General features: G+C 32.6%; 3 protein-coding genes across 46 annotated transcripts in view; 2 read left to right on the top strand and 1 right to left on the bottom strand.

Annotated features, from left to right (window-relative positions):
* The first annotated feature begins 600 nt into the window (after positions 1-600).
* LOC140664704 (cytochrome b5-related protein-like) lies at positions 601-7,353 on the top strand. 2 transcript variants are annotated; one of them, XM_072890116.1, is made up of 6 exons: positions 601-1,005; positions 2,845-3,092; positions 3,476-3,743; positions 4,049-4,340; positions 4,699-4,914; positions 5,271-7,353. In XM_072890116.1, the coding sequence occupies exons 1-6, from the start codon at positions 960-962 to the stop codon at positions 5,545-5,547; spliced, it is 1,347 nt and encodes a 448-aa protein (XP_072746217.1). In that variant the 5' UTR covers positions 601-959; the 3' UTR covers positions 5,548-7,353. The 2 variants fall into 2 exon arrangements, with proteins under 2 accessions (XP_072746217.1, XP_072746218.1); XM_072890117.1 differs by lacking the exon at positions 601-1,005 and adding an exon at positions 1,119-1,221.
* Positions 7,215-13,089, top strand: LOC140664703 (cytochrome b5-related protein-like). Of its 4 annotated transcripts, none has more exons than XM_072890114.1 (6): positions 7,215-7,353; positions 10,096-10,343; positions 10,729-10,996; positions 11,365-11,656; positions 11,971-12,213; positions 12,579-13,089. In XM_072890114.1, exons 2-6 carry the CDS (start codon positions 10,119-10,121, stop codon positions 12,853-12,855), a joined length of 1,305 nt encoding a protein of 434 aa, XP_072746215.1. In that variant the 5' UTR covers positions 7,215-7,353; positions 10,096-10,118; the 3' UTR covers positions 12,856-13,089. The 4 variants fall into 4 exon arrangements, with proteins under 4 accessions (XP_072746215.1, XP_072746213.1, XP_072746214.1 ...); XM_072890112.1 differs by lacking the exon at positions 7,215-7,353 and adding an exon at positions 7,910-8,382; XM_072890113.1 differs by lacking the exon at positions 7,215-7,353 and adding an exon at positions 7,920-8,382 and having other exon boundaries at positions 11,998-12,213.
* A 231-nt stretch (positions 13,090-13,320) lies between these two features.
* The window catches only part of Mhc (myosin heavy chain), a 49,014-nt gene continuing 35,944 nt past the window's right edge, over positions 13,321-26,390 (bottom strand). For 30 of the 40 annotated variants that reach the window (XM_072890100.1, XM_072890101.1, XM_072890099.1 and 27 more), the window contains exons 17-26: positions 22,272-22,645; positions 21,798-22,026; positions 21,142-21,425; positions 19,965-20,043; positions 18,777-19,506; positions 18,198-18,559; positions 17,686-18,081; positions 17,245-17,589; positions 16,774-17,022; positions 13,321-14,255 (exon numbers count right to left, since the gene is read on the bottom strand). In XM_072890100.1, the coding sequence (XP_072746201.1) occupies positions 14,172-14,255; positions 16,774-17,022; positions 17,245-17,589; positions 17,686-18,081; positions 18,198-18,559; positions 18,777-19,506; positions 19,965-20,043; positions 21,142-21,425; positions 21,798-22,026; positions 22,272-22,645 (3,132 nt within the window). In that variant the 3' untranslated portion in view covers positions 13,321-14,171. Of the gene's footprint in view, positions 14,256-15,881; positions 15,950-16,773; positions 17,023-17,244; positions 17,590-17,685; positions 18,082-18,197; positions 18,560-18,776; positions 19,507-19,964; positions 20,044-20,655; positions 20,735-21,141; positions 21,426-21,797; positions 22,027-22,271; positions 22,646-26,390 lie in introns of all 40 variants that reach the window. The other 10 variants (XM_072890104.1, XM_072890103.1, XM_072890102.1 and 7 more) reach the window with 2 other exon arrangements.

Consider the following 26,390-nt stretch of genomic DNA (forward strand, 5'->3'; position numbering starts at 1 on the left):
GTTTTTATTCCTGCACGCATAGGTAAGTATTTTTCATTTGATAAATGATTGATATCATGATGAGGCAATATATATATGATACGTAGTGCGAGCTAAAAGTATTTGTTGTACATTATAGCAAACATAAAATAATACGCAAAAGTAGATATTAAACACTAGTTATTTTTATTTAATTATTTATTTATTTTATTTATTATTTTTATTTACTTTTTTTATTATAAAATATATTTTACAACAGCTGGAAGAATGTAGAGATTTTTAAAATAAATATATTAAAATAAAATTTAATGATATATTTTTTGACATGTATTTATAGCTGAATTTTTCTTTGACAAAATAATTAATTTCGACGAAAAAGATTTTACATTTTTTATCACTTGTAATCAAATTGATCACATTTATACTAAAATATTATGGTTTTTCAAAAATCAAATAAATATTAAAAACGGTAGAAATGATGATAACAGTAGCATACATATATTATCAATAGCTCCCTCTCTCTCTCTCTCTTTCTCTCTCTCTCTCTCTCTCTTATCTAATATTTATTTAAAACTACAAACCGATAAAAACCGATAGAACCGAAGAATTTACATATTTCATTGTATTCATTGCATTTATTTCAATTTATTTATTGGTGACATAAATGATGCGGCCATTTCATTTAAATATGTGGCGTTATTTCATTTAAATATATGGCGCTGCCAATGGTCTCAGAGTCCAACAAAAGTTTCATATTCATGGTATCAAAAACGACGTCATTATCAATGTCAACTGTCGTGTACCGAGTAAGATACACGAACCTGAGAGTATATTTATTCTTTATTCATCAATATCCCTTCCACGTTTCATGTCTCGATACCCTTGCACATTGGCTGTGTCTCGTAACCGGATTATTGAAGGATAAAATGTGTAAAAGATCATTTACTTGATCGAGAGCTCACGTAGCGTATACTCCAAACATGGATACGTTAAAATCAAATGGACATATCATCGACGCATTCCGCAGTGAGTAAAATAAATTTTGTGATGATAAATTTGTTATCGCATATAAATGCAGGCAAGTGTACAAAAAAAAGAAAAAAGATAAGATGTTTGTTTCGTCAATTTGTTGCTGCAATCTGTGAGACATCAAGATAGCTGTGATAACTGTCTAATACATAGCTGAAACAGTGTTTTGTTACAGTGATATAATGATACTCGTTGAGCGATAATTATTAAAAAGTATATATGCAACTCTACTGTATTATTAAATTAATAATTATTATTTTTATATAATATTTTTTATATAACTTATATATTTATATATTTTTTATATATTTTATATATTTTTATATATTATGTATATTTTTATATATAATTTTTTAAATTAATAACCGCTAAATAATTGTTTAATAAATCAGTTGATAATCATTGACACAAAAATGCATTATTCTTAAATAATACGAATTACTTATTTGACAGACGGTATTGAAATATTAAAGTTGAATGCTTGAAAACATGTTTTAAGTAGAAACTGCTAGTAGATATGAATTATCATTCTGCTACTGATTATATATAGTAGATAACAAACACATTTGCAAATATAATTGCTATATGTGAATAATGCTTATATTTTATGGAATTTCTATGCAAATTTATTGGTAAATGTTGTTGAAATGTTTCACTTCCCCGATCACTTTAATTTTCATGTTACATATATTATAGCAAATAAAATCCTGAATCATGTGCAGACTTTAAATCACGTTGCAGACTCTTTATAGTTTCTGAGACACTTTAAAAAAATTACATTTTTATTTCTGATTATATTCAGTTTTTCCTATTGTGTATTATTAACACTGCTTCTTTGTTGACATTATTAGTTTGAATACGTTATTTTTTTTATCTTTGGTATCATTATTGTATTATAAAATAATATTACACAAAATAGGTATAAAGAGCAAATATAATAACGTTTTTAATAAAAGTAGTAATGTATTTCAAAAAACAACGTTAAGATAAAGCCGCAATAGGAAAATCAATTTTTCTGATCTTCAGCGTAAAATATAACATAAATAATAATACAAATATAGAATGGTTAAAATTGTTGAAGTGTAAAAATAAATAACAAATTGTCAAATTATAAATAGCGCAAAAAATTATCAACGCGTGATAAACAAAAATATCATATTAAAACCGCTAACATAACTATTTTTACAAACAGTTATTAATTCAGGATGTTGTAATAAATAGGTGCTATAAAGGTACTTTGAACTATAGTCGGAACAAAGTATCGTTATAGCACATATTACAACATCCTGAATTAATAATATTTTGTAAAAATACTCATGCCATTGGTTTTAATATGATATTTTTCTTTAGCGCCCGTTGATCATTTATTCAGCTATTTATAATTTGATAGTTTATTTATTTTTACACTTTGACAGTTTTAACCGTTCTATGTTTGTATTAATATTTATGTTATATTCTACGCTGATGTCAGAAAAATTTGGTCGAAACGTTTGCTTAATTTTCCTATTGCGGCTTTATACATGTCGTGGGTTTTCGAAATACATTATCCCTTGTTTGTTTTGTGTAATATTATTTGTTATCGATTTATCGAGCTCTTATTTATGTATAGTTTTTGTATTACTGTTATAAAATTTTATATGGTACTTTATTTTTATTTCTGTCAATCCTCAGAGCTTTCAACGTTCGACTATACGAGTTTTAGAATACAAAAAAAAGCTTGTATTTTATTATAAGATATATGCGTAGAGAATTCATCTGGAAGAATATATAGTTTGATTTCAAGGAAATTTAAACTTCAAATCTATCGTATTCCATTTTGTTGTGTATGTTTTGTAGAGGAGATTAAGAAAACCTTCAGTATGTCAAAGACCAGTACGGTGCCCGGATTGGCTTATTTAGCAGCGAGAGAGAAGCCGAAAACTGCGGCTAATTTTCTGAATGCTAGAAGACAAATCGATGGTGCGGAAGGATTGTGGAGAATCGGAAACAAACTCTACGATTTAGAAACTTTTGCGAAATCACATCCTGGTGGTACAGAATGGATTCGGCTCACAAAAGGAACCGACATCACCGAGTTGTTCGAGGTATCAAATCAAAAACAAAATTATTCTTCTTATTCAGAATTATTCATCTTAAAGCGGCGTTGTTGTAGTATTTATTAATGTAATAAAATCATAAATTAAATTGATTTATTTTTAAAATGTTTTTTTTATTGTTAATAGTTATAATAAATTTATATTAGTTTGACTTTTTATCATAAGATTATTTTTATAATCAGAAGGATAGTTTGTAAGAATATTTTCTCAATAAACAGAATTATAGATTTTCGTTATTTCTTAAGATATAATTTAATTTTTATTCAAATTTTTATGATTATTTTTTAATAGTCATAATTATCTATATAATTAAAATTATATATACTTATTGTTGTGCCTTCAATTGAGATTTTCCAATTCTAACATCGTAGAGTCATCACCTGACCGACAATGCCGAGCGGCTACTGCCAAAATTCTACGTTCGTGATGCCGCGACATCGCGATCGGTGCCATTGACCTTTTTATCAGGCGGCTTTTATCGCACATTCAAGAGACGCGCGGTCGAGGCTTTGAGGAGCGTCGATTTTCATCGGTCGTCCACGACGACGAATCTCATCACCGACTCCTTGATGGTCACGACTTTCGCACTGAGTCTCGCAAGCGCCTTCGCCCATTCTTACGCTATTGCCGTTTTCGCTAGTGAGCATCCTCGAAATTTTAAATAACCGAAATGTAACTAAAAACATTTGTTAACCAACAAGTAACGCAATAATAAATAAAATTAATAAAAGCCTTTGAATGTATATAAACAATTAAATATTAAAATAATTTTTCAATTTTAAATGTGAGTATATATGTATATATTTAGTGTATAATACTTGTTTATTTTTCTCATTATACTATTAAATATATTAAATATATCAATCTTGATCGATTTAATTATTTGACTTTGTTATAATTAATTATAATAAATAATGATTATATAATTATTTAATTAATTCTAGGCATTTTTCTGACATGGACGACCATTGCTGCGCACAATTTCTTTCACATGAGAGACAACTTTCGTATGTACTATTTCGATCTCAGTTTATTTTCCTCGAAGGATTGGCGTATTTCGCACGTAATGAGCCATCATATGTATACAAATACTATATGGGATTATGAGATTTACGTAGTCGAACCATTTCTTCAATGGATTCCTCGTAAAGATAAATCCTTCTTCGCGGGGATAATAAGCAAAATCATCAGTCCTATCGTCTGGATGTTATTGTTTATTGTTGAAGGTCTTAAACGGTAACAGTCCATTTTACATTCTTTTATTAAATTAAAAACAAATTAATATATCAATTTCCTGCAGTATAAATCTAGGTTTTGAATTTTACATTAATTTTGTTTTTTAATTTTAATAATCTGATGCTGATTAGGAATTTATATATTATTTTAATTTTATTATATAATCTCTCTCTTGTTTTTTAATTCTGAAATATATGTATATATACTATTTATAAAACATTTTTTTATAAAATTTTCTTTTTATAAAAGTTAAATTTTAAATATATGTACCAATACATACTATTTTTCGATGTTGTCTGACAAAATTTCAACTTCTTTATGATTTCGATATTATACTAAAGATTTTAATCATTTTCAGATACTATTCGGTATTCAAGGAATATGGAATTTTTGAATTTCGTGACATCATCCCGCTTCTGCTGCCTTTGTCGATGAGTTTGCTGGCGCCCAAGATTCTCGTCGCATTGAAGCTGTGGCTGATAATGGTGCTGCTCAGTAGCGCCCTGTTTGGTTTGATTGGCTTCAACGCGGCTCATCATCATCCCGATATTTTCCATGACGGTGATATCTACAGGTTACACATCGATTGTGTTTTCTTTCATTAAATTATTGAATCGCTCTATTGATTAGTCTCTCTAATATTGTTTTTCTTTCATTCTAAATAACAAATAATAATATGTTTTTAAAAATTTTTTTAGCTTCTCACTAATCTATATGCAAGTTTAAAATTGATTTAGTTTTAATTTAAAATATTTTAATTGCAATTTTAATTTTAATGTTGACATTATATAATATAATTCTAATTTTGACATTTTAATATAATCTTATAATAATTTTTTAAATAGCAAAACATAATTCTCTTGCATATTTATTATTTACTTTAAAGTATATTTATAATTTTTTTAATTATAACTTTTTAATATTCCCAAGAAATGATTTGGACTGGGGTCTACTAGAAATGGACTCAGTGCGCGATCGCGAGGTGATCGACGATTCGATCTTTTTGGCTCTCACAAACTTCGGTTCGCACACACTGCATCATCTGCTACCCACTGTGGACCATCACTATCTGGGACTGTGCATGCCGGCTTTTCTGCAGACGTGTAAGGAATTCGGCCTTAATTCGGACAAATGGACGCAGTGGGAACTCATTAAGGGACAATTCAGGCAACTCGCGCGAACCGAAACGAAGAAGAATCATAGATAGTGATTCTTATCTTTGCCACGAGACTCTTTTGATTCCAAATTTCTTATATATTGTTTATATAGTTTTTAACATAAATGTATGACCTAATTGAATAGTGTGTTTGTAAGTTGAATTAAATTTCTTTAGAGTAACGTAAATCAATAAGATATTTTATAAAAGAGATAAAATTTCTTAAATTTAAATTAAAATTCCATGTAAACATGTGGAAAAAATAAATAAATATAGATTTTTCTATTTCTCAAAAAGCAAGAAAAATCATTTGAGAAAAGGTGTATATTTGCTTGTTAAAACCAAAAATTATTTTTCACTAACGTTTTAAATTGCTATAAGTTATATTGTATGAAAAATTAACTTGACAGTTATATTGACATTAAACGTTCGTTCGCATTTATAGTAGAATGCGTAATGAACTCTATATTGATTTTGAATTTTGGTTGAAAAATTTGACATATATAAACGAGGTAATTTAATTCTTATCATTATTTATTGTTTATTTACTTTAATAAATATACATACTTTGTCTCTCTTTATAAATTACAATTAAGTTTATAGATACGACATCATTTGGATGACACATGTAATGATACGCGCTGTTGATTAACCGTTTTTAACGACTCGCTTTGTTCGCGTTTCTTCTCGCACGTATATAAATATATGATTATTTAATAATAACTTTTTTTTTATTTACGTTCAACACTTTTACTTGTTACGTTGTGCATCTTGCAAGAGCGAAAATGTTTATATGTTTATTTAGTGTTCTATTATTTTTCCTCTTTATTTTTCTGTGTGCGTATGTATGCATGTGCGTAAATATCAATATATTTAGCCTCGATTGGCTTTTGCTTTCTCATCGTCCGCTCGCATGTCCTCTCGCTCTCTTACTCTCATTCTCCCACTCTCTTTCTTCCTCGACCGTCAGCTCACATGGTGAAGCAATATACACCATCTCTTACGTCCCCACCTTTTCCTTCGATCTTTTTGTGCGAGCGTTAATTTTAATTTTTCAATTATTTTTATATAAAAACGCTTCTGTGAAATACTTGATTATCTCATCAATACATTTTCTATTCTTTTTAAATCTGTTTCTTATACAAAAAAAAGTGTTGATATAGAATATGTAAAGAAATGTCGTGTAATCATATATTAATCTAATTTAAGTTCAATTTGAATCATAAAGATATTGTTGCGTCGCAAACAAACCGTGATAGAAATCATAAGAAATAAATCTGGCGCACAAACACTATTTTTTACAATCTCGATCTTTTCGCACGATTCTTTTATCGATTCTCTTCTCTCTGAACAGTTATCTTTGTATTTTTTCTTATTTTTTATAAACCGCCGATTTTTTAAATAAAAAACCTACAAAACATACAAATAAAAAAAGAATCATTAACCTACAAGACATACAATTAAAAAAAGAATCATTAACAATAAAATTATGAAAGCATTTGCTCGATCAAATACATAATATAGTTCAACATTTTATTTGTGAGTTGTTGATTCAGTTATCAAAGGTTAAAGAACAAATCAATATTTAATTTAGCTGTAATCAGCGATCGTCCCGCATGTGTAAACATTACAATTTATCACTTTTCCTAATAATGATTAAAATAATCCTCTCAGTCTTTCTAAAGAACCTGTGAAATTCACGGTGCTTTAACGAGTGCAGTGAAAATTAATTTATCGTTGCAATTTAGTATATTTTGTACTACTGCAACAAAGGAAACGATATCGACGCAATTAATTCAGTTGAATAGGATGTAAATTTTCCTGCATCATCTGATTAAGGTTTTTATTCCTGCATACGTAAGTATTTTTCATTTGATAAATGATTGATATCATGATGAGATAATATATGTATATCTGATACGCAGTGCGAGTGAAAAGTATTTGTTGTACATTATAGCAAACATATAAAATAATAGGCAAAAGTAGATATTAAACACAATAAGCAATTTTTATTTAATTATTTATTTATTTTATTTATTATTTTTATTTACTTTTTTTATTATAAAATATATTTTACAACAGCTGGAAAAATGTAGAGATTTTTAAAATAAATACTTTAAAATAAAATTTAATAATATATTTTCTGACATGTATTTATAGCTGAATTTTTTATTTTAGAAAATAATTAATTTCGACGGAAAAAGTTTATCATTTTTTATCACTTGTAATCAAATTGATCACATTCATGCTAAAATATTATGGTTTTCCAAAAATCAAATAAATATTAAAAACGGTAAAAATGATGATAACAGTAGCATACATATATTACCAGAATAGCTCTCTCCTTCTCTCTCTCTCTCTCTCTCTCTCTCTCTCTCTCTCTCTCTCTCTCTCTTTCTCTCTCTCTTTCTCTCTTATCTAATATTTATTTAAAACTACAAATTGATAGAAACCGATAGAACCGAAGAATTTACATGTTTCATTGTATTCATTGCATTCATTTCAATTTATTTATTAATGACATAAATGATGCGGCCATTTCATTTAAATATGTGGCGTTATTTCATTTAAATATGTGGCGCTGCCAATGGTCCTAGAGTCCAACAAAGTCTCGTATTCATCAAAAACGACGTCATTATCAATGTCAACTGTCGTGTACCGAGTAAGATACACGAACCTGAGAGTACATTTATTCGTTCCTTATTCATCAATATCCCTTCCACGTTTCGTGTCTCGATACCCTTGCACATTGGCTGTGTCTCGTAACCGGATTATTGAAGGATAAAATGTGTAAAAGATCATTTACTTGATCGAGAGCTCACGTAGCGTATACTCCAAACATGGATACGTTAAAATCAAATGGACGTATCATCGACGCATTCCGCAGTGAGTAAAATAAATTTTGTGATGATAAATTTGTTATCGCATATAAATGCAGGCAAGTGTACAAAAAAAAAGAAAAAAGATAAGATGTTTGTTTCGTCAATTTGTTGCTGCAATCTGTGAGACATCAAGATAGCTGTGATAACTTTCTAACACATAGCAACACATCTGAAACAGTGTTTTGTTACAGTGATATAATGATACTCGTTGAGCGATAATTATTAAAAAGTATATATGCAACTCTACTGTATTATTAAATTAATAATTATTATTTTTATATAATATTTTTTATATAACTTATATATTTATATATTTTTTATATATTTTATATATTTTTATATATTATGTATATTTTTATATATAATTTTTTAAATTAATAACCGCTAAATAATTGTTTAATAAATCAGTTGATAATCATTGACACAAAAATGCATTATTCTTAAATAATTCGAATTACCTATTTGACAGACGGTATTGAAATATTAAAGTTAAATGCTTAAACATGTTTTGAGTAGAAACTGCATAGATATGAATTATTATTCCACTATTGATTATATACCTAGTAGATAATAAACACATTTGTAAATATAATTGCTATATGTGAATAATGCCTACATTTTATGGAATTTCTATGCAAATTTATTGGTAAATGTTGTTGAAATGTTTAACTTCGCCAATCACTTTAATTTTCATGTTCCATATATTATTGCGAATAAAATCCTGAATCACGTGCAGACTTTAAATCACGTTGCAGACTCTTTTATAGTTTCTGAGACACGACATTTTAAAATATTACATTTTTATTTCTGATTACGTTCAGTTTTTTCCATTGTGTATTATTCACACTACTTCTTTGTTGACATTTTTTGTTTAAATATGTTATTTTTCCATCTTTAGTATGATTATTGTATTATTAAATAATATCATACAAAATAGGCAAGATAAAGTGCAAATATATTAACGTACTTAATAAAAGTGGTAAGGTATTTAAAAAACAACATTAAGATAAAGCCCCAAGAGAAAACTCAAGCGAACATTTCGCTCAAACTGACTTTCAGCTTAGAACAGTTATTAATTCAGGATGTTGTAATAAGCATGTGCTATAAAGATACTTTGAAATACAGTCGGAACAAAGTATCTTTATAGCACATATTACAACATCCTGAATTAATAATATTTTGTAAAAATACTCATGCCATTGGTTTTAATATGATATTTTTCCTTAGCGCCCGTTGATCATTTATTCAGCTATTTATAATTCGACAGTTTATTTATTTTTACACTTTGACAGTTTTAACCGTTCTATGTTTGTATTAATATTTATGTTATATTCTACGCTAATGTCAGAAAAATTTGGTCGAAACGTTTGCTTAATTTTCCTATTGCGGCTTTATACATGTCGTGGGTTTTCGAAATACATTATCCCTTGTTTGTTTTGTGTAATATTATTTGTTATTGATTTATCGAGCTCTTATTTATGTATAGTTTTTGTATTACTGTTATGAAATTTTATATGGTACTTTATTTTTATTTCTGTCAATCCTTAGAGCTTTCAACATTCGACTATACGAGTTTTAGAATACAAAGAGAAGCTTGCATTTTATTGTAAAGTATATATGCGTAGAGAATTCATCTGGAAGAATATATAGTTTGATTTTCTGGAAATTTAAACTTTAAATTTATTGTATTTCAAATTTTTTTGTGTATATTTTGTAGAAGAGATTAAGAAAACCTTCAGTATGTCAAAGACCAGTACGGTGCCCGGATTGGCTTATTTAGCAGCGAGAGAGAAGCCAAAAACTGCGGCTAATTTTCTGAATGCTAGAAGACAAATCGATGGTGCGGAAGGATTGTGGAGAATTGGAAACAAACTCTACGATTTAGAAACTTTTGCGAAATCACATCCTGGTGGTACAGAATGGATTCGGCTCACAAAAGGAACCGACATCACCGAGTTGTTCGAGGTATCAAATCAAAAACAAAATTATTCTTCTTATTCAAAATTATTCATCTTAAAGCGGCGTTGTTGTAGTATTTATTAATGTAATAAAATCATAAGTTAAATTGATTTATTTTTAAAATGTTTTTTTTATTGTTAATAGTTATAATAAATTTATCTTAGTTTGACTTTTTATCATAAGATTATTTTTATAATACAGAAGGATAGTTTGTAAGAATATTTTCTCAATAAACAGGAATTATAGATTTTCGTTATTTCTTAAGATACAATTTAATTTTTATTCAAATTTTTATGATTATTTTTTAATAGTCATAATTATCTATATAATTAAAATTATATATACTTATTGTTGTGCCTTCAATTGAGATTTTCCAATTCTAACATCGTAGAGTCATCACCTGACCGACAAGGCCGAGCGGCTACTGCCAAAATTCTACGTTCGTGATGCCGCGACATCGCGATCGGTGCCATTGACCTTTTTATCAGACGGCTTTTATCGCACATTTAAGAGACGCGCGGTCGAGGCTTTGAGGAGCGTCGATTTTCATCGGTCGTCCACGACGACGAATCTCATCACCGACTCCTTGATGGTCACGACTTTCGCACTGAGTCTCGCAAGCGCCTTCACCAATTCTCACGCTATTGCCGTTTTCGCTGGTGAGCATCCTCGAAATTTTAAATAACCGAAATGTAACTAAAAACATTTGTTAACCAACAAGTAACGCAATAATAAAATTTAATAAAAGCCTTTGAATATACATATAAACAATTAAATATTAAAATAATTTCTCATTTTTAAATGTGAGTATATATTTAGTGTATAATCTTGTACTTTTTCATTTTTCTGATTATATATTAAGTATGTTGAATATAATGAATATATTAATCTTGATCAATTTAATTATTTAATTTTATTCTAATTTATTAATTATAATAAATAATAATTATAATAATTATATAATTATTTATTCTATATTATATATTATATATTAATTATATATTATATATTATTTAATTAATTCTAGGCATTTTTCTGACATGGACGACCAATGCTGCGCACAATTTCTTTCATATGAGGGACAACTTTCGTATGTACTATTACGATCTCAGTTTATTATCCTCGAAGAATTGGCGTATTGCGCACGTAATGAGCCACCATATGTATCCCAATACTTTATGGGATTATGAGATTTATGTGCTCGAACCATTTATTCAATGGATTCCTCGTAAAGATAAATCCTTCTTCGCGGGGATAATAAGCAAAATCATCAGTCCTATCGTCTGGATGTTATTGTTTATTGCTGAAGGTTTCAAACGGTAACAGTCCATTTCACATTCTTTTATTGAATTAAAAAAAAATAATCTATCAATTTCCTTCAGTTAAAATCTAGATTTTGAATTTTACATTAATTTTGTTTTTTAATTTTAATAATCTGATGCTGATTAGGAATTTATATATTATTTTAATTTTATTATATAATCTCTCTCTTGTTTTTAATTCTAAAATATATGTATATATACTATTTATAAAATTTTCTTTTTATAAAAGTTAAATTTTAAATATATGTACCTATACTTACTATTTTTCGATGTTGTCTGACAAAATTTTAACTTCTTTATGATTTCGATAGTATACTGAAGATTTTAATCATTTCAAGATACTATTCGGTATTCAAGGAATATGGAGTTTTTGAATTTCGTGACATCGTCCCGCTTCTGCTGCCTTTGTCGATGAGTTTGCTGGCGCCCAAGATTCTCGTCGCATTGAAGCTGTGGCTGATAATGGTGCTGCTCAGTAGCGCCCTGTTTGGTTTGATTGGCTTCAACGCGGCTCATCATCATCCCGATATTTTCCATGACGGTGATATCTACAGGTTACACATCGATTGTGTTTTCTTTCATTAAATTATTGAATCGCTCTATTAATTAGTCTCTCTAATATTGTTTTTCTTTTATTCTAAATAACTAATAATAATATGTTTTTTTAAATTTTTTTAGCTTCTCACTAATCTATATGCAAGTTCAATATTGATTTAGTTTTAAGTTAAAATATTTTAATTGCAATTTTAATTTTAATGTTGACATTATATAATATAATTCTAATTTTGACATTTTAATATAATCTTATAATAATTTTTTAAATAGCAAGACATGATTCTCTTGCATATTTATTATATACTTTAAAGCATATAAAGTATATTCATAATTTTTTTAATTATAATTTTTTAATATTCTCAAGGAATGATTTGGACTGGGGTCTGCTAGAGATGGACTCAGTGCGTGATCGCGAGGTGATCGATGATTCGCTCTTCCTGGCACTCACAAACTATGGTTCGCACACACTGCATCATCTGCTACCCACTGTGGACCATCACTATTTGGAACTGTGCGTGCCGGCTTTTCTGCAGACGTGTAAGGAATTCGGCCTTAATTCGGACAAATGGACGCAGTGGGAACTCATTAAGGGACAATTCAGGCAACTCGCGCGAACCGAAACGAAGGAGAATCATAGATAGTGATTCTTATCTTAGCCTCGAGATTTTTTTGATTCCAAATTTCTTATATATTGTTTATATAATTTTTAACATAAATGTATGACCTAATTGAATAGTGTGTTTGTAAGTTGAATTAAATTTCTTTAGAGTAACGTAAATCAATAAGATATTTTATAAAAGAGATAAAATTTCTTAAAGTTAAATTAAAATTCCATGTAAACATGTGGGAAAAATAAATAAATATAGATTTTTCTATTTCTCAAAAAGCAAGAAAAACAATTTGAGAGAAGGTGTATATTTGCTTGTTAAAACCAAAAATTATTTTTCACTAACGTTTTAAATTGCTGTAAGTTATACTATATGAAAAATTAACTTGACAGTTAGATTGACATTAAACATTCGCTTGCATTTATAGTAGAATGCGTAATGAACTCTATATTGATTTTGAATTTCGGTTGAAATATTTGATATGTATAAACGAGGTGATTTAATTCTTATCTTTATTTATTGCTTATTTACTTTAATAAATACATACTTCGTCTCTCTTTATAAATTACAATTAAGTTTATAGGATACGATATCATTTAGATGACACATGTAATGATACGCGCTGTTGATTGAACGTTTTTCGCGACTCGCTTTGTTCGCGTTTCTTCTCGCGAGTATATATATATATATATATAGACATATTTTTTAATAATAACTTTTTTTTTATTTACGTTCAACACTTTTGCTTGTTACGTTGTGCATCTCGCGAGGGCGTAAATGTTTATATGTGTATTTATCATTCTGTTATTTTTCCTCTTTATTTTTCTGTGTGTGTATGTATATGCGTGTGCGTAAATATTAATATATCTCGCTTGGCTCTCGCCCTCTCATCGTCCGCTCGCATGTCCTCTCGCTCTCTTACTCTTATTCTCCCATTCTCTTTCTTCCTCGACCGTCAGCTATAATGGTAAAGCAATATACACCCTGTCTTACGTCCCCACCTTTTCCTTCGATCTTTTCGAGCGAGCATTAATTTTGTTTTGTAGGATCATACAAAAATTCGAAAAAGATGACGCGACTTCGTGTTCTCCGGATGTGATGATCAATCAATTGCTCGATTGCGAGGTGACGATGCCGTTGAGAGCTCCGAGCGAACTCTCGGGTTCGTTGTATATATTCGTGTCTTCGTTCGATGGACTCGATGAGGACGATGATGTTCTTCCTCCTTTTCCTCCTCCTCTTACCCTTCTTTTTAGTTTTCAGATGTTTGAGTTGTTGTTAAATTCTTGTTCTTTTTTTTTTCTTTTTGTTGATTTATAATTATTTGTGCGAGTTTCTCGGAAGGAGCTTTACAGTTCACCATCAGGCTGCAGGTCGAAGCGTGGTGGGAATGCGGAACCATCTAACAGGGGTTTGAACGCTGGTCGGTGTGACTGAAAGGAGACAGAGGCGCAAAACGTTAATCTCTTGTCAGTTGCAAATAACCGTAAATGTGCAGGAATGTATTTGCGGGTTTTAATAAATATAAAAATATATAAAATTCTTCACGAATTTAGAAAACATTGATACGGATATTAAGGAGGCGTAGGGGCAGGAAACACGTGACACGTTCTCTGTGTCATTTGCTGATCCAACTTTCCTTGTTTTTTAACATTTGCACCCGAATGCGTCAATAGAATCGAGATGACGTAACGAGGGTCGTGACACCTCTATGTTTTGCTAACGAATAAATGCAACAACGTGATATCTGGCATATTTTACAAAGAGAGAGGGGATTTATCTCAGACATATATAACTCTCTCGTGATATTAGTTACAACTAATCTCTTTGCAGAAAATCACGATTTATATGTTACAGTTCTTAATGTTAATACTGACTTGTTAAAAATAAAAATTAACAATGATGATCTATTAATGAGAAAAAAAAAGAAATCTTTTCAGATTGAAAGAAAATAAAATAAACGAAGGTTTTTACTCTCTCTCAAACCAGAGCAAACATTGTATCTCATAGATAAAAGAAAATTAAAGAAATCACGAAAAATTTTAAAAAGAGGAGGACGCATGTACAAATATAATCGGCATACTTTAACTTGAGTAAGATAGAAGAATATAAAATTCCTCGAGGATTATTCCAAAGAGAATTAACGTGAAATTTTGCGACTGACTCCTGAGCTGAATGACAGAGAAGTGCGAAAATGCGCTAAATACTACTAGGCCAGAGATTGAAACCGGTTAAATAATTTTGAGCTATATTGAAAATTAAATATACTAAAAACATATCCAATATACATTCGAGAAAATAATTCAAGAATAATGAATAATAATTCATACACAGAGAGAAAAATTTTTTTAAATTTAATAAAATTTATGTTTGAAATAGTCGAAAAAAGCTATTTATTTCAACAAACTAATAAGATTATTGGATTTTTAAAATAACGTGTATCATATCATATTGTTTAATTCAACGAAATATAACTTTTTTCACTCAATAAAGATAATGTTTCATATGACATAATGTTGTTTGAATAAAATCAATAAATCCAAACAAATCGTTCTCTCTGTGTAGATTGATAAATTTATTTGTGTGTTTTATTTAATATTAATTTAATAAGTAGGTTTTATTGAATTAAGAATATTTTTTTGTTTTATACATTGACTGGTTTTTTTGCCGCGATACAAGGTTGTACCTGCGGAAAATAATTTCCGGTTCCAATCGCTATTGATAGAGTTCGAGAAAATTGCTCTAACGTCGTCTGTACACTAAGGTCTACTAACTTTGCAATGTCTACAAGAGAGAAGGTTCAAGGAGATGCGATACACAGAGTTAATGACGAAGAACAAGCTCGGATCCACTCGTGAGAACGTTATCTGACACACAGGTGCAAACGTGACACTGACGGATGCAGGGGGGAGTCGTAATCGCGTGTTCCTCTCGCGTTTCGTAAACTCCTGATCGTATAAACTCTGATCCATTCTCTTTCTAATCTGCGTCTAACTCTATTTCTCTTTCGTCACACACACCTCACGCACGCGCCTCACGACACGTGTTACGGAACTTACATGGACCAAGCGCGGCGTGTGTGCGTTTACTCCAACATGGAGGGCGCCGCCTTACGTTTCTGTTGCGGCTGTACACAGGAACACAGAGATCGCTAATTAGACACCATCCGCAATCGACTTTCGCACTTTCTTATTCCGATCTCTGAATAGCTTTGCGATTTACGTATCGAGTTCCCGAACGCGCGATCGATGATTTCTAACGATTTTCTCGAGATTTATTTGATTTTTGTCACAATGCTTTGCCGAAGCCTGATGAGACTCTTTTTTCTGATAAAACGATTTTTTCTAATAAAACGCGACATACAGAGTGGTCCTAAAGTGACTATCTATTTTGGTGAAATTAAAGATATTTTTAAAAATTATCATACACTGGTATAATAGTTTGTCTATTATTACCTATATAATACAATTTCATGAATTTATAAAAAGCTGTAGAGTAACATTGATGGTCGCTATGTAAAAGCTAATATTTAAATTAGATACATAAAGTATATGTTTTGTTTAAATATATATTTTCATGTCTTATATAAAAGTATTTTTTATAATTCCTATTATTTTACAGAATAAATAGTCACACTTTAGGAATACCCCGTATTTCTGATTGCAATATTAAGAAATAAATCTCTTAAGGAAAATCACAAAATTTATGATTAAAATTAAATTACATATATTAATTTCAAACAAAAAAACCTAATAACTTTCTTAAGTCTTTTTCGTTTTTTTTAACACTATTGCGATAAAATTAAAAGCAAACGCTATTCGACAAATACTTGATACTATTAAATAACAAGAAAATTAAAAAAAAAAAAGAAGATATACATATCGTATATTTCGATATCGAGCGTTAAAGATTCAAATTCTAAGATAATGATGGAAAGATTTGATAGCTTACCACTGGGCTGAGTCCGCGCGCGGCGCTTCCGCCACGTCCCTTGGTGCGGAACTTAGTGATAGCTTGCTCGGCAAGGTCCGCTCTCTCCTCGGCCTCCTCCAGCTCTTGCTGCGCCTTACGGAACTTGGCAAGATTCAACGCGGCGATCTCCTCTGCTTCTTCGATCTGCCTCTTGTATGTCTTGATCTTCTGCTGGAGTTTGTCGACCAGATCCTGCATGCGCTCGTGGTTCTTACGGTCCTCGTCCGCCTAGAAACGAGAATAGCAAACGGTTACTTAAACTATGAACAAACATGAGATATAATACAAAAGAATTAATAATTTAATTTATTAATGATTATTAATTTAATAATAGGAATAAAAAATTTAGAAAAATGCAATCTGCTATTTAAATTAATTCCTTTAATTATAAAATGTTAATAGGTACAACGCGCGATCAGTGTGATATTTATCGATAAGGCGGGACTTTACCTGGAAGCTCAGCTCCTTGATACGACGCTCGGACTTGCGCAGATTCTTCTGGGCGTCGGCATGTCTCCTTTGCTCGCCGTCGAGCTCGTTCTCCAGCTCGCGCACGCGCTGCTCCAGCTTCTGGATAGCCTTCTTGCCACCCTTGAGGGCGTTTGCCTCGGCCTCGTCCAGGCGTACCTGCAGTTCCTTGATCTGTGTCTCTAGGGCCTTGCGCAACTTCTCCTGAGTCTGAGCGTGGTCCTGCTCGGCGCGTAGTTCGTCTGCCAATCTGGCAGCATCCACCATTGCCTTCTTCGCCTTCTCCTCCGAGTTCTTCGCCTCGTTCAGCAGCTCGTCCAGATCGGACTAACGGAAAAAAAATATATGCCATAAATATGCGACCTTCTTAAACAAAGAAAAAAGTTCTTAAAATATTGTAGAAATTAATTATGTGACACTCACGTGGAGAGTCTGCAGTTCGGCCTCGAGTTTCCTCTTGGCGCCGGAAATGGAAGCGTTCTGGGCGCTCAGTTCGTTCAGCTGCTCGTGACAATCGGCCAGCTCTTGTTCGGCCTGGCGACGACCGCGATCCGCTTGTTCGAGAAGAGTGCGGCTCTCCTCGAGCTCGTTTTGCAAGGCATTAGCACGACGCTCCGAGATACCAAGGAGTTCCCGGGCTTCGTCGCGCGCTCTCTGTTCCTCTTCAAGAGCGGTCTGCACGTCCTTGAGCTGTTGCTGGTATCGCTTGATGTTCTTCTGCGCTTCAGCATTCGCCTTGTTTGCGTGGTCCAGCGCGATCTCTAGCTCGTTGATGTCCGCCTCCAGCTTCTTCTTCATGCGAAGCGCCTCAGCTTTGCCCTGGGGAGCAAATTTGATTGTAAGTTCAGAGCATCCATATAATTTATTTCTGTATCATTTTTCATAAAAGTGTAAAAAAAAAAAATTAAAATAAATTTTCTAAAAGCACGACTTACCTTGGCTTCTGCTTCGAGGGAAGCTTGCATGGAGTCGAGAGCACGTTGATGATTCTTCCTGGTATTCTCGAATTCTTCCTCCTTCTCCTGGATGCGGCGGTCGATCTCCTGTCTGACCTGGCTGAGCTCGAGCTGGCTGCGCAGCACTTTATTCTCTTCTTGTTCAAGAGCGGCCTCGGCCTCCTCGAGAGCGGCCTGAAGCTCATCCTTCTCAGCCTCCAAGCGCTTCCTGGCCTTCTCGATTTCGTGAATGTTGCGGCCACCTTCGCCGATCTGATCCAGCAGATCCTTCACCTCGTCGGCAAGGTTCTTGTTCTCGCGACGTACTGCCTCCAGCTGTTCCTGACCTTCCTCGTAGGCGCCTAATTAATCAACAATTAATTTTGCGATGAAGTTAGAATAGTTTAAATAAAAAATGTTATTAAAATTAAGAGAAATTAATTTATTAATGAATTTCACTCATTTTAGCAAATTAATTTTAATTCATTTTAATTGATCTTTTAGGAAGTTTTCGAATTTTAGTTTTCGCTTATTTTTATCTTGACAGTTTGAAAAATTGAAATCTCCAGTTTCTCTCACCTCTGAGCCTGAATAACTCGGTGCTATAGTTGCGACACTCTTTCTGACTGGCGTCGAGCTCAGCTGCGAGATCGTCGACTTTGAGCTTCCATTCACCGATGATCTTGTCGAAGGCCTTCTGTTTCTTCTCAGCGGCATTGGCGATGGCAGTGGCGCGATCCACTTCGATCTGCAAGTCCTCCACTTCTGTGGACAGCCGTTGCTTAGTCTTCTCCAGAGCGATGACCTTTTGATTGAGAGACTCAATTGTTTCCTCAGCCTCGGCAAGTCTGGCCTGCAGCTTCCTCTTTGCCTCTTCGAGCTCTTCAGCCCGGGCGACGCCTTCGGATTCGTACTTGGTGCGCCACAGTTGTGCCTCGGCATTAGCCTTGCTGAGCTGACGTTGAAGATCGGCCTTGCCCTCCGCTTCTTCCTCAACCTGCTCGCGGATGTTGTCCAAATCGTGTTCCAGGTTGCGGAACTTGCCAAGTATGGTGGCACGTTCGCGCGACTCCTCGTCCGCGAGCCTCTTGGTGTCTTCCAATTGCGTAGTGAGTGAGATTTTGATCTTTGACAGCTGGCTGACCTGTGATTCGGCGTCCTCCAGTTGACGCAGCAGATCGCTGTTCTCGATCGACAGCTTCTTCTTCGCGGCGTCAAAGTCGTTCAAGGTGCGGTTCACCTCCTCGAGCTTACCCTGGGTCTCGTTCAGCTGATGTTGCAGTTGCTTGACGATCTTCTCTTGAGCAGCCTGAATTTCAAAGAAAATTTTTAGCGCCCGATCGATCGCTGGAATTTTTTATATCGAGCTCGCCTTTAAATAGTGTCTTGATTATTTAAGTTACAAAAGTAAAAAGAAACTCTTTAACCAAGAAAAAAATGATCAATATAGTCTGTCAATTTTATCTGGTGTAAAAAAATTGAAGATCTTCTATCTTGTCGAAAACTTTATTTTAATTTTTCAGCTGATAATACTAATGACTAAGACACAAAAAGGCAAGCTCGCATATTTACACACACATACGCAAGCGATGCTGAGCAAGCGGGAACTATTGACTCACACGTCAGATAAATAGTTCATGAATGAGCTTGGGAAAAGAGGTAGATCCACAGAGATCTTTTCTGATGGCCGTGGCTGCGTCTCTGCACCTAGCGAAAGCTGTTAGTCGCGTTAATCCGGATATTATTAACGAGGGACCGGGGGCTTACCTTCTCGTTACTCAAGTGGTCACAAGACGTGCGTAAGTCGTTGCATTCGCTGTAGTATTGAACCTTCTCCTTCTCAACCCTAACAATTGACACGGAAACAATTCATGGGATCACAGATGAATGACAATGACGCGAATTATTTCCGATTTGCATTCCAGAATGCCGGATCAAATTGTCTCATTGCAATTCGTCATTATTTTTCGTAACGAAAATATAAGTAATATGATTGATAATAAAAAATAAGTAGTAAATAAAAATTACAACTATTTAATTAAACTAAAATTGAACATTTTAGTTAATTTAATCCGAGAACTTAATTACTAACATACGATACAAAGATAAGCTCTTAAATTAAAAAAATAAAAAATGATCAATAAAAATAAAATAATAACGAATTTATATTCGTAATTTATTAATTTCTTTAAATATTTTATCTGATTTTTATCTGAAATTTAACATATTTTTGCATGTTAACAATGGATATTTAATCCAGCATTCGTATCATAATTCATGATAATTCGACTAACAAGACATCTTTCCAAAATATATATCATTCCATTCTGGTAATTACATATTTTATAAATCAAGAGAATTATCAAGGGACGTACAGGAAGTCCGAGATTACATTTGGAAACTCAACAAGATGCACGAGGAGACACTCTGGTCATATCTCTTTTTCATTTTCAAATACCTTCTCCCGCGAAACTTGATCCGTGAGAGCACGCGAACCATTCAACTCGGCGTGGATGTCATGTCGACCCTTTTCAGCTCTATCGCAAATATTACGTTAAAGTCCCCTGTTGCTTTTACAATTTATTTTCAACTAAAGCCATTGATATAAAAAAAATTGAAACTTGTCTCCAGTTAATCACTTTCCTAATCGCTTTACGATAGAGCATAAGTTTCTCTCAATAAAAATATCCTAAATTTGTATTATTATTTATGAATGTGTGAAAAAACTCTCAAAAATCTTTAAATTATAATATTACAAATAATTATCCAGTTTTTATTATCTAATAATTCTAATATTATCTAATATTATTAAACCGTTTTATTCCCAATTTCTCTTCGTCAATTTTAAATTTATAAGAAAAGTTTATTTATATAAATAAAAATGTTTTAAAAATTCTATTATTTTTTTTTTTTTTAAGAAAGTGAATCAGTTGGATAAACTCACCTAGCCTTGAGCTTGTTGAGGGTGTCGATCTGTTCGCCCATCTCGGCGACAGCGTCGTTGTGCTTCTTGCGCAGAATGGCCAGCGAAGATTCATGCTGGATGTTAGCCTCCTCGAGATCTCTGCGGAGCTTGCTCAGTTCAGCTTCGCGTTTCTTGTTCAGCTCGATCTGAGCGGAAGTGGCACCGCCAGCCTCCTCCAGGCGTTCACCAAGCTCCTCAAGCTCGCGAGCGAGATCGCTGCGCTGCTTCTCGGCTTTGGCACGTCCGCCGCGTTCTGCCTCGATCTTGAAGAGAAAAATATTCACATTATTATATATTTCCATAGTTATGATGACAAATCATCGTATAAGAGACAACAAAAATCTGATTTCTTTTTTAACTAATGTTTCTTAACTACTTTCAGAAATTTTTTATTGAAAAATAGATTTCTCTATCATTTTCAATTGTTTTCAATTTATAAACAATTTTGAAATTTATTTTTTTTTTAGATTTATAAGAATTAAAAAATTTAATAAAATGTCAATTTTAATGAAATTTTTCAAGAGTAATTAAAAGATATAAATTTAAAAAGATTCAATGAATTAAAATATTTCTTTTTCGTTTTTTTTTTAACTAAAAACTTTGAAAGGCTGTAAAGTACACTTTTCTTATCATACCTCTTCCTCAAGTTCTTCAATTCGAGCCTGCAATTCCTTGATCTGCTTCTGCAGTTTGCCGACAAGGGATTGCTCGTCCTCGAGTTTAGCGGTCAAGGATGAGAGTTCCTTGTCTTTGCGTTGAATAGTTTGTTCGAGTTCCTTCTTATTTCTCTCGAGATCAGCGACGGCTTCCTGTGTGAGTTTCAGATCACCTTCCACCTTTCTCTTTGCCTTCTCGACGTCGGCACTGTAAATTTAATTTCAACAAATTATATAAATATCCTTGTTATCATAACAATATTTTTTTTACTCTTTCTTTAAAAACATTTTATATTATATTGTAACAAAATTAATTTCGCACAAGTGTAAAAAAATAAACTGTTAATAAAATTTTTTCTTTAACAAAAAGTCTTTATCAAAAAATTAAACTAAATTGTTAGACATTCTATCAAGAGATCAAATTCTTATCAAATGCATCGAATTATCGCTTACCGTGATTTCTTCTCGCGTTCAAGGGAGTCCTCGAGCTCATCAAGAGTCTGTTCGAGCTTGAGCTTGACTTTGTTAAGGTGGTTGACCTTATCCTCAGCGGCCTGGAGCTCCTCGGCGGTCTTCTGGTTGACTTCGCCCTGATTCTTCTTCTCTTTGTTGAGTTTGTTAATGAGCTCATCCTGGTGAGCGATTTCATCGTTTAGATTTCTGATCTGATGGTCTTTTGTCGCTTTATCTTGCTCGGATTTCTGCAGATTTAACTCGAGATCCTCGATATCCTTCTTCAGGCCAGACACTTCTTGTTCGAGTTTCTTCTTGTTTTGGAAGAGGTTGTTCCTTGCATCTTCCTCTTCCTTGAATCTGTCATTGAGATCCTATGCGAACGAAAAATATCCAAATAAATATCGACAATATTTCTTCAAATATTATGTTCAAGTGTCCCAATTATTATTAAATGTATGTGTGTTTATGATTGTATTTATTTATATATTTAAAGTTTTTAATTATTGTTTTTTATATATTCGATTTTAATTATTCTATAAATATCCCATTTTATATTTATATTTGCTTTCCAATATTTTATTATTTAATATTCTACTTTATTTCTCTACTTTATTTTTTATAGTATTATTCTTTTACACTTTATTCTATTCTATTAATATTTTATTCATTTCTATTCGCTTTAATATTATTATCGCAGATGTGATATCTTTAAAAATATGACTCAGAAAGTGTCTTATTTTTTTAAGATGACATAATCGCAAGATTCCTTTATACAGAAGAAGTATTTAGGTCGATGACAGGTTTACGCATAAAATTTATCCCGCTGGAGTATCCTTTGACGCGCGCCAAGTTGCCTTCATCAAGAATGTCGAACGCATCTCTCTTCCTCGCTACACGAATTCGCGATTAATTGGCAATGACGTGCAATTGCAGGGCTTACACACATACGAACGCCTAATATTAGTTAATGCGGGGGCAAAAAATATTGGCACGACGTCTCGCCTGGCCGATGCGATCAATCTCCTCGTTCATCGCTTATCTCTTCATCGTTTATTACATTCGCTGATTCGGCGAGCCGAGTCTATATTTGTCGAGAGAAAAATTTGGTATTTCTCGCGAGCTTTCTTCTATTTCTTGCGGACGTTTCAAGAACAAACTAAAAAAAATCCGACGAATAAGAGGTGAAAAGAGAGGTTGTCATGTGGAAAATGAAAAAAAAAAAACACGTGTCCATCTTATTTATAATTAATATTCAGACAAAAATTAAAATATACCATTTTGAAAGTAAAGAAAAAGAATCATTAACTAATTAATTAATAAGTCAAAGAGACTCGCGAAGAAGAAGAAGAAGAAAAAAAAGAGAAAGAGAAGGGTGTAATTGAAAGCCGAATTATTTTTTCTCCCACTTAATCTGGTGCAACGTACCGACCACGTGGAAGTCGAGATGGAAAAATTGACGAGGATGACATAAACCTCGTCGACGATGATGAAGAGATCACGAAGGAGATACGGCTGCATGATTATGACGCACGCGTATGCACGCGGTAACGGGCATATAAATATACCGTACACCTGTTACCTCCTTCGTTTTCTCTCTCTCTTCTCTTTCCAGCGCGCTCTTAAAGCTACCGCCCACTTTTAATAACCTGGAATCTGGGATCTGCTAAATTTGCTGCACGCTCCCTCCCTCCCTCCCTCCCCTCCGTTCTTTTCCCCTCTTTCTTCTTCCTGCATCGTCTAACCGTAAATGGTGTCCAACATAACGCGGCCGTAGCCTTCCGCTTCTATGATCGCGATCTCTCACGACCGGGTCAATCGCGATGAACTCGATGCGCGAGCTTTTAATAGGTGGCACGCGTGATCGTGATATTAGCTCTTTAACGAAGTAAAATAGCCGCTTTTGATATATAGTCTATGATAGTTTGATAGAATTAGAGACGAATCGAAGGAACTAAAATCATGTTTAAAACATAAAAATAATGATAAAAATAAATTAATAAAATAAATAAGTAAATAGATCAAGATTAAAAATAAATAAGATGCTAAAGATAAGTAAAGAATACTTGATGTAATAATATAATCGATGAATGCTATAGATATTCTTGATGGTCTTTTAAAAGAAGTCTGACAAAGAGATTATTTTATTTATAATCTCTTAATAATTTATAGCATAAAGCCTCATAATTTATAAATAATTATCACAATTATATTATAATATCTTTTATTTCTATGCATTGTATTTTGATTTGCAAATAACTCAACAATTTTTATTTAATACTTTTTGTTTATTAATTTAGCTTTAAAATACTTTTTATCTTCATATATCGTCGTTTTTTTTTCATTTTCGTCTAATTTTATCGAGATAGAGTATTAAATTGCTCGTTGGAGAACGACGAACGGTAGATGTTACGAACTGACGACGGGCATCGGAGGGCGTCGCGATGACAAGCAATGACGGGTCGGCTTAGCCGCGACTCTTAAGTGAATGTTTAAGACGCACCGTTAAAAATAGTCAGCCTGGAATCTGGCTGGAGAGAAAGAGAGAGAGAGAGAGAGAAAGAGAGAGAGAGAGAGAGAGAGAGAGAGAGAGAGAGAGAGAGAGAGAGACAGGAAAAGAGAGAGAAAATCTGAAATTCTAGTCACGATTACGACTCGTCTATTTTCTGCGAGCGACGCCTTCAAGAAATTATGACCTCTTCTCCAGTACACGTTTGTATGCGTGCTTACTATTGGATAAAAATAATGTGTTTCCACGCCAACGCGAACGTCCAGAATTTCGGCGTTCTCTCAGCTTCCTCTAACATGTATTTACAACGAAGAGAAACAGCGAGGAAAATATAAAATTATCGTGGAACGCGTAATGCGAGAAACTTCTTGGGAAACCGATCCCAAAATAATTTAGAAATCGAGCCTAATTATTGCGAGGAGACCTGTGTAAGATAGCGGATTAATTAAGAGTCAAAGAAAGAGAGAAAATTGAATATCAGACAAGTGCCTTTGAAAATTTAAATTTTATAAAAAATTTCATAATATACAAGAGATAAAAATAACCCTCGTTAATAAACATATAATTGTTATACTTAAAATTGTAGTATTTAATTCCTAGACAACTTTCTAATATTTTTAATCCGCCTCGCTTAACTATTTTTTAAAAAGTCTTTAGAATTCAAAGAAATTGATCAGGAGTGATTTATTATAAATTCCTCTATTTCAGAGAAGATTAAATATGTTAGCAATGTGAGTGTCATTGAAGGGTCACGTTTCGTGAAGTTTCTCGGCAAGTGTCGTCTGTGCGCAACGTTGAGTCGTGGAAAGGTATAATAAAATTATGTAAACACTCACGTACATTTATCATAATTTTAGCATACCTCGATATGAATATATATAAGCGTCGTCCGTGTAACCGGATGACGCGTCCGCGACTCGCTCGGCACTCGGCACGAAGAAAAATAGCGCGTCTGACTAATTCCGCGCCTCTGCTACTTTGTCGTGCTACTTCGCGCGCCTGCGAAGCCGTAATCCGCCACGTAATTCGAGCCGATTTAAATCACGAAAACACTCCCTCCCGCTGATAATTAATGGCATCCCGATTTAAACCACGTTCTTTTAAAAAAATCTCTCCCGCTCTTCGTCCTCCTCGGAAAGATTTATGAGCGATAATTTAATACGACATAAATTCGGCGACGGAAAAGGAAGGAATTTCAATCGTAAGAATAAGATTATTTTGTTAAGTTTTAAAATTTCTTAATATTTTTGTAAACTAAAAAAATTGTTAGGATAATTATGAATTTTTCTTTCCTCAACAAAATTTCATCTTTATTAATGTTATACTTTGTTTAATGCTGCTATTAATATTATTGTTTAGTATTGTAATTTGATTTGAAATTTATTAATTAAATATAATTTAATAGATGCGACTGCATTATAGTCATCTATGTGCGATGATGCTAATTATATGACTTCTTGCCCTTCTGCATTAAATTATTCGCAACTTGCGCCACTGTGCTAATTATGCCGCTAATTATATTACTTTCTGCCCTTCGTAATTAACTCACTTATAGCTAGCGTCACGTGCGAGTAAATTCGATAATAATTTCATATTGCGATTTCTATAAT

Source organism: Anoplolepis gracilipes, chromosome 4 (assembly GCF_047496725.1).
Source record: "Anoplolepis gracilipes chromosome 4, ASM4749672v1, whole genome shotgun sequence".
In the NCBI taxonomy this organism is placed as follows: domain Eukaryota; kingdom Metazoa; phylum Arthropoda; class Insecta; order Hymenoptera; family Formicidae; genus Anoplolepis; species Anoplolepis gracilipes.